This window comes from Rhinopithecus roxellana, chromosome 10 (genome assembly GCF_007565055.1).
Source record: "Rhinopithecus roxellana isolate Shanxi Qingling chromosome 10, ASM756505v1, whole genome shotgun sequence".
In the NCBI taxonomy this organism is placed as follows: domain Eukaryota; kingdom Metazoa; phylum Chordata; class Mammalia; order Primates; family Cercopithecidae; genus Rhinopithecus; species Rhinopithecus roxellana.
The window spans coordinates 97,418,081-97,430,153 of NC_044558.1; the positions used below are offsets into that span (position 1 = coordinate 97,418,081).

A 12,073-nucleotide genomic window follows, 5' to 3' on the forward strand; every position below is an offset into this window, starting at 1 on the left:
GGTCATCTCTGCTGTTAGGCCTTCACTGTCATTTAGTGCTGCTGTCTGAGAACTTTTTTGGTAGGCACATTTCTTTTGTTTTGCATCAGTTTTGATATTTGGGTATTTTATATCCCAAACTAATTGAACACTTCTTATTTTTAGGTCCTAACATTTGGCTAGAGTATGGCCAGTACTCAGTTGGTGGAATTGGTCAGAAAGGTGGCCTTGAGAAAGTTCGCTCCGTGTTTGAAAGGGCTCTCTCGTCTGTTGGTTTGCATATGACCAAAGGACTCGCCCTTTGGGAGGCTTACCGAGAGTTTGAAAGTGCGATCGTGGAAGCTGCTCGGGTGAGTACCTGTGGTTGTCTCTGAACGGGCTGGGGCTGTCTTTGTAAGTCTCCTTGGAAGGATTATTTTGAAACACATGTCCAGGATGAATCTTGCAGTTCATATAGTTAACCAAATGGTCTTTGCCAATCCCTTAGTGGTTGGGTGATAGATAACCTGTTTTTATACCCCTTCTAGCATTTGGTACAATATGTATGGAAGAGGTCGTATACAATTTTTTAGCTTGAACTGAAAATTTGTTGAGATATTTTTTGAAGTAGAAAGAACCAGAGTTGGCCAAGTGCGGTGGCTCATGCTTGTAATCCCAGCAGTTTGGGAGGCTGAGGCCAGAGGATCTCTTGAGTTCTGGAGTGCAAGACCAGCCTGGGCAATATAGTGAGACCCCATCTCTACAAAACATAAAACGTTAGCCGGGTGTGATGGCATATGCCTGTGATCCTAGCTACTCAGGACTGTGAGGTGGGAGGATTGCATGAGCCTGAAGCATGAGGCTGTAGTGAGCTGTGATCACACCACCGCACTCCAGCCAGGGTGACAGTGAGGACCCTTCTCAAAAGAAAAAACAAAGAAAGAACCACAGTTTGCTATTTACTACTAATTTGCTTCTTTAGCCCGTAGCTGGCTTCCTTTCCCCTTTTGACCGGGAACAAACCTTTGATTCACAGCTTGAGAAAGTCCACAGTCTTTTCCGGCGACAGTTGGCGATCCCACTCTATGGTAAGAGAAACTGACATGTCAATAGCCAGCCCTCTGTGGTTTTTAAAATACTTTAGGGGAACGACATGTAGTTAGACCTTTCCCACCATCCTGTGAGGCAGGTAAAGCTTGTGTTCTTACTGTCCTTGGATATTGTCTCTCGGGATGAGGTCCTAGGTAAAAACATCTTGAATGTTAGTGCTTAAGAGGGTTGTGAGGGTCAGAAGCAGGACTGGAAGCCAGACTCCCTGATTCCCAGGTGAGAGCTCTTTTCTCCTTTGAGACCTAGCTGGAAAGGCAGAGATAGGGCCTCTGAAAGGAATAGTGAATGACACTTGTATTTTTGGGGGAAACGTCATTGAACAAGAGTTCCATTATAATCATTTTATCTTCATAAGTAATCTCTTCCGTAACAGCAGGAATTTTACGTGGGTTTAGATCATTCCTCGGTGGGAGGGATTTGGTTCAGAAGTGCAGTTGATTGGAAGTACTCATAATCATAAGTGAGTTTCTTGGGGGTTGGTAAAGAGTTTCCTTATTGGGTAAATACATTTTGGCAATCTAAGCCTTTGAGTCTTTGGAGCTGTGAGTGTATGTGTGCTGGGAGGGTTTTTCTGAGTATGGGAAGAGTTTGGCCTGGCTGTTGTGTTCGTTCCCTAGACACAGGCGTGTGTTGTACATACTCAGAACCTCTGGGCAACTTTACTGGAGCCCAGGGGTTATTTCTCTTCATGGTTTATTGGATTTAACACGTTATAAAGTAGTTGTCTAATCAAATGATTGAGTGTCATGCAGCAAAGGCTAGAGCTGAGCTGGCTTGCAGATTTCACTTCACCTACCAGCGTGAAACAGCCTAGCATAGTGATTAGAGTGTGAACTTGAGCCAGACTGCCTGGGTTCACAGCCTTGCTCTACCATTAACTGTAGACAAGCAGCTGAACCCTCTGCTTCAGTTTCCTCAACTGCAAAATGAGGATCACAATAGATAACTTAGTAGAGTGGAGCTGACTGAATGAGTTAATGGATGTGAAGTGTTAGAACATAGGCAACACTGGGTAAGTGTTGTTAAATTGTTGCTACTAGTGTCATTGACTGATTAATTATAGCTGGGAGGGTTGCCTGGGACATTGTTTTGAGACAGATTCTGCAGACAGGTTTGGGCTCAGCAGAAATCAAAATTTGATCAGTAAGAGCTGCCATGGCCACAGATGTGGGAGGGGCTAGTGGCACCTGAGTCTCATGGTTTAATCTGTATTTGGGTTGATAAAGCCCAATGGCAACACCCACGGGGCTGAATCCATCTTTCAATAGATATGGAGGCCACATTTGCAGAGTATGAAGAATGGTCAGAAGACCCAGTACCAGAGTCGGTAATTCAGAACTATAACAAAGCACTACAGCAGCTGGAGAAATATAAACCCTATGAAGAAGCACTGGTAAGTGTTGACTTTAGTAAACCTCTCTCTACAAACCTTTCCCTGATGGATAGTTGCAAGTTAAACAGCATCTTTAAAATGTTTTGTTGTGAAATATATAGAGTGTATAAATGTATACATGCAGTTTACATACTAATAATAAAGTGAACATCCATGTACCTACCACCCAGGTTAAGAAATAGAACATTGCCAGTACCTTAGAAGTCTCCTATGTGCCCCTCTCCGATTGCCTCCTCCTCCCTCTCCCGAGAGGTAATCACTTTCCTGACTTTTGTGATAATCATTCCCTTGCTTTTCTTTATAGTTTTACAAGCTATGAAAGTATCCTTAATTAATATATTTAATTTTGCTTGCTTTTGAACTTTTATATATTGGAATCATGCTGTATATTTTATTTTCATTGAACATGCTTTTGGGTTTTACTCATGTTGCTAAGTATAGTTCCAGTGCATTTGTTTTCACTGCTGTAAAGTTGTCTGTGTACTGCAATGTATTTATCTATGTTGCTGGATAGTTGGGTCATTTCCAGTTTTTTGCTAGGAGGAGGAGCAGTGCCACTCTGAATATTCTTGTGTGTGTCTCCTTGTACACATGAGAAAGAGTTTCTCTAGAATACTTAGGAAGGACTTTCCTGGATCATAGTGTATTGTTAAAGTGTTTTCCAGGTTGTCAGTGTGCACTGCTGTGAGCGTTATCTGAGAGTTCTCGTTGCTTGTGCCAATCTTGGATATTGGACATACTTAAATTCTACTTAATTTGATGAATTTGAAATTGTAGTTTTAATTTGTATTTCCCTGGTTACTAATGAAGTTGAGCATCTTTTCACGTGGATTGGCCATTCAAGTTTTTGTGCGTGTTAAAGTCTTCAGGCTGGGCACAGTGGCTTATGCCTATAATCCCAGCACTTTGGGAGGCGAAGGCGGGAGGATTGCTGGAGCCCAGGAATTTGAGATCAGCCTGGGCAACGTAGCATGACCCTGTCTCTACAGAAAAAAAAAATTAGTCGGGCTTGGTGGCACGTGTCTGTGTGTCTGTAGTCCCAGCTACTCCAGAGGTGAAGCCCAGGAGGTCAAGGCTGCAGTGAGCTGTAATCATGCCACTGCATTCTCGCCTGAGTGACAAAGCAAAACCCTGTTTCTTTAAAAAATGTGTTTGGGCTGGGCGCATTGGACGCTTGTAATCCTAGGAGCCCGAGGCAGGCGAATCACGAGGTCAGGAGTTTGAGACCAGCCAGGCCAACATAGTGAAACCCTGTCTCTACTAAAAATACAAAAAATTAGCTGGGCATGGTGGCTGGTGCCTCTAATCCCAGCTATTTGGGAGGCTGAGGCAGGGGAATCGCTTGAAGCCGGGAGGTGGATGTTGCTGTGAGCTGAGATCATGCCACTGCACTCCAGCCCGAGCAACAGTGCAAGCCTCTGTCTCAAAAAAAAAAGTCTTTGACCCATTTCCCTTTTTTCTAATTGATTTGTGGGAGTGCTGAGTCTTAAGTCTTATTTGAGGCTGTATGTGTTGCAGATTTTCTCCCTAGTTTGTTGTCTTTTCACCTTTTTTTTTTTTTTTTTTGGAAACACAGTTTTCGCTTTTTCACCCAGGCTGGAGTGAAGTGGCGTGATCTCGGCTCACTGCAACTCCCCTACCCGCCCCCCCCCCCCCCCCCCGCCCCGTTTCAAGCGATTCTCCTGCCGCAGCCTCCTGATTAGCTGGGATTATAGGCCCTCGTCACCACGCCCGGCTGATTTTTGTGTTTTTAGTAGAGATGGGGTTTCACCATGTTGTCCAGGCTGGTCTCATACTCCTGACCTCAGGTGATCCACCCGCCTCGGCCTCCCAGAGTGCTGGGATTATAGGCAGGAGCCACCGCGACGGCATTTTCATTTTTTTTTTTTTTTTAAATGGTGTCTTTTGATGAACAGTTCTTAGTGATAAATCCAATTAGATTAAAATTCTTTACCTTTTGGTTGTGCTTTTGTTGTGCTTATTTGAAAAATATTACCTAGTTAACTCTAATTTCTTATAAAAATTTTATAGTTTTCTGTTTCATATTTAGGGCCTCATCCACCTGGAATTGATTTTTAAGTGGTATGAGACTGGGTCTGGTTTCATTTTTCCATATGGAGAACCAGTTGTTCTAGTACTGAGTTTGATTATTCCTTCCTGCCCTCACTGATGTGCAGTGCCACATCTGTCATAGATTAGCTGTCCATGTATGTGTGGGTCTTTCTCCTGGATTTTCTATTCTATCCCACTGGCTTATGTTACACTTTTGTAATGATGAGAGTTATAATGTTTTGCTCTTGGATAGGGTGAGTCCCATCCACCTTGTTCCTCTTCAAGAGTATCTTGGCTTTTTTTTTCTTTAGCCTTCAATGCTTCCATCAGATTTAGAATCAGCTTTTGTAGTTATGTTTTTAAAATCTTTTTTTTTTTTTTTAATTGGAATTGTATTGAACCTGGAGATCAGTTTGGGGAACTGGGGACGAATTTACATGTTCCAATCTATGAACATAGTATAGGTTTCTGCTACTTACATCTTGTCTTTCTGTAAAGCTTTATAATAATATTATAAATTTGTCCAGTGTCTTCAACATGTGACCTTTAGAGTCCCCTGCGAGGGAGAGTTGCTGGTAACAGATTTTCTCTGTTCAAGAAGGTCTTTACTTCCCTTCTTGAAAATTATTTTCTTAGGCTATAGAATTCTAGACCACCACCAACAACAAAAGAATTCTGGACGGACAGTGTGTTCTCAGCAATTGATTGTATCTTTCTGTCTTCTGATGTCTGTTGTTGCTGTTGAGAAGTCAGCGGTTTATATAAATCTTGCTTCTTCAGAGGTAGTCACTGTTTTTTCTCTGACTGCTTTTAAGATCTCATTGATTTGGTTTGCTGTCCTCTGATTTCATTGCAGTAGGTCCATGTGTGGACTGGCTTGAGGTTTTTTGGGCTTTTTGACTGTTTTTTCTATCTTTCTTTGCCAACAATAGGATTGTGAAGATCAAATTCTTAATATATGTCAAGCCAGCAAAAGGTTAACGTTTACTTAGCTTGCCACCCTCATTTAGATTTTGTCCTTAGTCCTTAGTATTTCTTGTTTCTTTGCCAGTTTGTTGATGAATTTTAGGAAGATATTATATTTAATTTAGTAGTTTTAGTTGTTTTGAATGGTACAGTGTGTCTGGGTAACTAATTCTTCCTCGTTACTAGAAATGGAGGCTGTGAAACATCCCCTTTCTGAGTACGGAGCCTGTGTGTTTTCTTACTCTTCTGCACTACTACTTCCTTTCTTTTTCATGTGTAAATGATTTGCATGTACCTGTTCTTCTCAAAACTCCAATCATTAAGTTATGTCATGGCCATCAGCAAAATATGCCTGAAGAGAAAACATGTCGAATAAGATTTTTTCTAAAAAGAATTTGATCGTATGTCTTTGGATCATTAAACATTCAGCACAGCTGCTTCCATCTTCTGCATTTACCTGCATTCTTCCAGGAACTGATATTTGGAATAAGAAACCTGAAATAGCATCAGGCACCACGATTTTCCAGTTTGGTTGTATTAACTCGACTCAGTAGTCCAAGAACATGGCTTCTGGTTTGGAAGGGTGGTTACCAGTGGCCACTGGCAAAGGGTTGCGTTGCTCTTTCCCTCAGTTCTTGATTGATGGGCCACTTAAATTCCCTGTGGTCTAGGAATGGATTTAGAAAAGGGTTTATGGAGCCTTTGTTATGACTGCCATGAACTGGCACTTTGGACCAGATGAGAAGACTCTTGTTGTGCTCAAGAAGTTGTAGAGGCCGTAGTGGAGTTGTTCTGAGAGTGAGGATTTGGCGATTCGTAGTTACTATAGCCAGTTTGGCCAAAATTTATCTTATTTGCAGATGTGTTGTGCTTCCTGCCAGTAACTCAATTCAACTTTAATACAATTTTCCTGTACTCCAGTTGCAGGCAGAGGCACCAAGGCTGTCAGAATATCAAGCATATATCGATTTTGAGATGAAAATTGGCGATCCTGCTCGCATTCAGTTGATCTTTGAGCGCGCCCTGGTCGAGAACTGCCTTGTCCCAGACTTATGGATCCGTTACAGTCAGTACCTAGTAAGATCACTGTTCTAATTTCATTTTATTTTTGCCAATATTTATAATCTACTTAGAGTGCCAGGAGTTTGTTGTATATGGCCCTGCTCTTGCTTTTCCTCCATCCACTTTTTCTCCTCTTTGCCAACTCATTTAGGAAGTTTTAGTGCTTCAGGTTATTTTAAAATGGTCACTAACTGTAAGTAAAATTAGCATATAGTCTGTGTTGGGGACTTAAAACAAATTGATATTTTTCTTTTAACTTTTTATTATGGAAAAAATGTAAACATATAAAAGTAGACAGATGAGTAAAATGAAACTTCCTGTACCCCTCACCCAGCTTCAACAATTATTAACAATTATAGCTTTAGTTTACTTTGATCTGTGGTCTCACCTACTTGCCCTTTATGTGTTATTTTGAAGCAAATCCAGAAATGATATTTCATTGGTAAATATTTCAGTATGTGTATATAAAATATTTCAGTGTATATGTATAAAATGATCCAAATGAGGTCTATCCAGTAGGGTTGGCTGACGTCTCTTAAGGCTGGTTTAACCTATAAGTTGCTTCTGTCCTTTTCCTCCACTCCCCCTAGTGATTTTTTTTTTTTTTTTTTTTTTTTGAGGAAACCAGGTCACAAGAGACGTTTATAAGGACATTTCTTTCATCGCTTGGTTGTGCTGGCACTGTCTTGTTGATGGTGAATTCTTAATAAAGTTTAATTTCCTAATTCTGGAATTCTTTCTCATAGGATCGGCAACTGAAAGTAAAGGATTTGGTTTTGTCTGTACATAACCGCGCTGTTAGAAACTGCCCCTGGACAGTTGCCTTATGGAGTCGGTACCTCTTGGCCATGGAGAGACATGGAGTTGATCATCAAGTAATTTCTGGTGCGGATGTTTTTGTGGGAGAACTTCTAAGCTATTTGTCCCAAGTGAGATACAGAGAGCGGTGACAAAGTCATTACATCAATGTTCCCTGGGGTTTTCTTTGCGATTTGGAGTGTAGTGACAAAAAGGGCTCTGAGAGATGAACTGGTTATATTTGTGGCTTCTGTGAGCTTTTTAACGTGCTCATATTCATTGCATTTTCTAAGAAGTTGTAGTCTTTTCTCCAAACTTCCTTGACCTGGAACTTTTCTTGCAGGACGTCTTGTGAAAGAAGTTTTTTCTAGAACACAGTCTGTAGAGTGTTGTAGCACCTTCTCTCTTCAACATTCCTGTCTAGCTCATTTCATCCTGTTGCATCTATTAGTCTTTAAAGTCATGTAGTGTTTTATAGTCAGTAGAATGTAGTAACTTTATATTAGCTTCCATTTGAATTGGTAACAAATCCTGACTTTTTCTCCAACTCCAGTAACCTTCGAGAAAGCTTTGAATGCTGGCTTCATCCAGGCCACTGATTATGTGGAGATTTGGCAGGCATACCTTGATTACCTGAGGAGAAGGGTTGATTTCAAACAAGGTATTGAAGCGCATGTTTTTCACTTCAGAGCTGAACATGTTCTTAACACAACTTTTGGCGAGATGTCCCAGTTCCCCAGATACATTGTGATTCGGCAAATGATGTAAACTAGGCATTGGTGACTTTCTCCCCCAGAAATCTTAGCGATTTCTATCTTTAACAAGTCATGCTGTGGATTGTAAGGCAAGAGAGTAATGGTTTATACTGGCCTCTGCCAGCCTCTTTAGTCTTAGCTCTCATTTCTCTTTTCTGGTCTTTTTGTTTATCCTAAATACTTCTTGAAATAAGACTGCTGTGTTTTAGAAAAATGTTTGTACCTCTGTGGGATCCTCTGCCCCTTCATGTCCCCCCCCGAAAACAGCCAGAAAACCCCTAACTTGTAATTGCACACTCGTGTCAGCTGTCACCTCATACAGATAGCCTTTAGCCATTCTTCTGTTTGCCTGTGTCACCCCAGCTGGGGGAGACTCCCCCCACACAGCGCCCTGTGTTCGCCTTTTTCACCGTGCTGTCCATACTCTACTCTGTTCTAATTTCTTTCTCCCTGACTATGTGATGAGGGCAGGAATTGGCAGTTTTATTTCTGTGTCCCCTGCATGATGCCAGGTACATAATGGGTCTCTGGGCAGTTTCAGCATAGGATGAAAAACAAGACAAATAAAGCCAGGCTATGTGGTTTCTTAAAGCCTTTTTTTGCACTTTCCACTAGACTCCAGTAAAGAGCTGGAGGAGTTGAGGGCCGCCTTTACTCGTGCCTTGGAGTATCTGAAGCAGGAGGTGGAAGAGCGTAAGTATGCCCCAGCCTGTGGTTTTGCCCAGTTGTATTTCCTGGTCTGTACTATTTCCTGGTTGATGTACCTTTCCAGCTAGAGGCTATTTGTCTCCAAGTTCCTTTCTAATTTTACTAATTCTGTTTTTGAAGGTTTCAATGAAAGTGGTGATCCAAGCTGCGTGATTATGCAGAACTGGGCTAGGATTGAGGTAAACCTTTTCGACAAATCTACCACTTTCACCCACCATTGTTGAATAGCATCCTATTAAACCTTAATTAAAATTGAGTCAGAATCCCAGATAATGGCCTAAGCTCTATAAGGATTTATGTTATTTACCTAGGTAATGGTCTAGGCTCTACAAGGATTCATGTTATTTATCTAGCTTGACACATGTTTGTAAATATGTTGGTGAAAATATTAGCTCCCAGCTAGAAGTTGTGCAGTAAATGTTTAAATGCTAGGTATTCACTCGTTTACTTCCGTCTCTGCCTCTTTGCTTCATTTGTGAGAGCGCAGTGAGCGTGTACTGTTTGTCAGCACTGTACTAGGTGCTGTGGGAATAAGAATTCCTGTGCTAGTAAGGCTTCTATCTAATGTAGAAGACAGATTATTTGACAAGTAATTAGAGGATATGATCATTTGAATGTCTCTACTGGGTCAGGGGCTCCAAGGTCAGTAAGACACGGAACCTGCCTTGATCAGCAGGTAGGATTGTAATAATTCTAATCATGTTTTCTCCTCTGAGGGAGCATCAGATAGAAGAAACTAACATTTGTCAGGTAGTTTCTATATGGGATGCTTATTTCTTAACCATTTTAAAGATGAGAAAACTGAGAATTACAGGTTGCCCAAGTCACAGTTTGTAAGCATTAGCAGCAGAGTGTGCATTTAATACTAGAGCAGCTTTTTTTTTTTTTTTTAAATATTGTCTCTCAAACACTTGTAGTTAAGCTTGATAAAAATAAAAAACAAATGACTATCCAGTACTGTCGCATAAGTACTGCGTGCTGTCTCTCTCAGTTCTCAGGAAACATAGGCAGATTAGCTTGTGGCTGCAGAAAGGCTCAAGTGTTTGGGCTGGGCCGTTTACCACTGGAGGGAGGCCTGGGAAATGCCCAGGGACATCTGTAACAGTAATAGTTGTGGGGTGCTTTTTATGTGTGTCTGTTGGAAGTATGTTGTATGATGGGTGTCGACATCATAAGGTTCAGGTCTCCTAACAGCCTGCTGATGCACTTTAGGCTCGACTGTGCAATAACATGCAGAAAGCTCGGGAACTCTGGGATAGCATCATGACCAGAGGAAACGCCAAGTACGCCAACATGTGGCTAGAGTATTACAACCTGGAAAGGTAACTGATCTTGGGGTGGGGAGGGAGGCAGTGCTTGTCAGCTGTGCACCCGTCTTCACTCCTGGCTGACTCCTACCAGCTTGGACTAGCTCTTTAGAACTGTTCATTGCATAACATTGCTACATTGCTGGGGGTTTAGAACTTCTTTCATTCTGTCTCTTTCAGTAGTGGGTACATTTTTAATTTTTATCATATTTTGTGCCTTGAACTCTTATAGCTGTGCATTTCTTTTAATTTGTTTTTGTTTTGATTTTTGGGCATGATACTTTATTTGACCTTTTGGAGCTATTTATTTTTTATATTTGCTTTTATAGCAAAGTAGAAAATACTGAAAAGCTAAGAGAAAAAAACCTCAAATTACTGACCCAGTCATAACCATGACTCATTCTTTGAGACTTTTCTATGTTTAAATTTTTTTGTAATGAAAATGCAATTATAGCATACATGTGTTACAAGCCTTTAAAACTGTTTGAATGAAATAAGATATGCCTAACAATATTTATAACATGGGGAAAACATAAAGAATGTGAGCACCTTTTCAGTCTGTCTTGAACATTGTTTTGAACATTGTTCATTGCATAACATTGCTACATTGCTGGGGGTTTTTTTGAATGTTTTTTCCCTATTTAAAAAACACTGTGTGCCCATATTAGTCAGAATATTTACAAAAATATGTGATAGAAAGCGACAGTTTCTTTTCTTTTTTGGGGGGAGGTGGGGAGTCACACTCTCCCCCAGGCTGAAGTGCAGTGGCTCAGTCTCAGCTGCAACCTCGCCCCCTGGGTTTAATCTATTCTTCTGCCTCAACCTCTTGAGTAGCTGGGATTACAGGTGTGCACCACCACACCTGGCTAATTTTTGTATTTTTTTTTTTTTTTAGAAGAGACCGTTTCACCATGTTGGTCATGCTGACCTCAAGTGATCCTCCCGCCTCGGCCTCCCAAAGTGTAGGAATTACAGGCGTGAGCCGCCGTATCCGGCTAAAAGTGACAGTTATAATCCCACCCCAGAGAAAACCACTGTTAAAGCTTGTTGAATATTCCCCTAGATCAGCAGTTCACAATTTTTTTGGTCTCAGGATCTGTTTTCCACTCTTAAAATTGGAGGATCCCAAAACACTTTTAATGTATGTGAGTTATATCTATTGATATTTATAATTTATAAATTGAGAAATGTAAAAAACATTTTCATTCATTTAAATATAACAAATTATTTAGCATTAATAACTTTTTTGAACAGTGACTGTTTTTCAGACTCCAAAATAATACAGTGAGAAAAGTGGCATTGTTTTCTATTTTTGCGGATATATTTAGCCCGGCCTAGTAGAAGACAGCTAAATTCTCATGTCTGTTACCGATTCTGTCTGTTGTGATCTGTTGTTTTCATTGAAGAGTGTGATAAGAGGTTAGAAAAGAAAGGTATTTTAGAAGCATTTTCAGATAATCGTAGGTATTCTTCTTTCATACATATTATAGCAAAACTTCAGTGTTGCATGTGGAATCTAAAACCATATTGACAGATTCTGTTACAGTAGTACCCATTTGTCTATTTTATCTTTTACACGATGCCATAATTCTACGACATTATTTGGAAAAATCTCAATTCACTAAATCATGCAGCTCTTTCAAATGTTGACACATTTTCTTCTATAGTATTAAAAAATCGTATTTGTTCATATCTGTACTGATCTTAGTAGAAAAGTATTTTAAGTAGGAAGCTGTCAGACTTGTGGTGGCAGATACAAGTTTTCCAAAATTCTAATTTTCACTTGAAAGCTTGAATTCTATCACATACAACAAATACTGTCAGTGGTTTTCCCCAGAGTGGCAGCCTCACTTTGTAAATTTTCAAAAACGTCTGCCAAATACCCAGGTCTGAGTAACTGACTGTGGTTTGTCACTCAAGTTTTCTTTCAAGTAAAAATGGTGTCCTTGAAAAAAGTGACTTGA

General features: G+C 40.5%; 1 protein-coding gene across 1 annotated transcript in view; it reads left to right on the forward strand.

Moving 5' to 3' along the window:
- The window catches only part of SART3 (spliceosome associated factor 3, U4/U6 recycling protein), a 39,249-nt gene that overhangs the window by 16,226 nt on the left and 10,950 nt on the right, over positions 1-12,073 (forward strand). Inside the window, exons 4-12 of the mRNA XM_010360600.2 lie at positions 145-329; positions 995-1,046; positions 2,337-2,461; positions 6,401-6,556; positions 7,288-7,426; positions 7,893-8,000; positions 8,710-8,787; positions 8,923-8,981; positions 10,015-10,124. Coding sequence (XP_010358902.2) covers positions 145-329; positions 995-1,046; positions 2,337-2,461; positions 6,401-6,556; positions 7,288-7,426; positions 7,893-8,000; positions 8,710-8,787; positions 8,923-8,981; positions 10,015-10,124 — 1,012 coding nt within the window. The remainder of the gene's footprint in view (positions 1-144; positions 330-994; positions 1,047-2,336; positions 2,462-6,400; positions 6,557-7,287; positions 7,427-7,892; positions 8,001-8,709; positions 8,788-8,922; positions 8,982-10,014; positions 10,125-12,073) is intronic.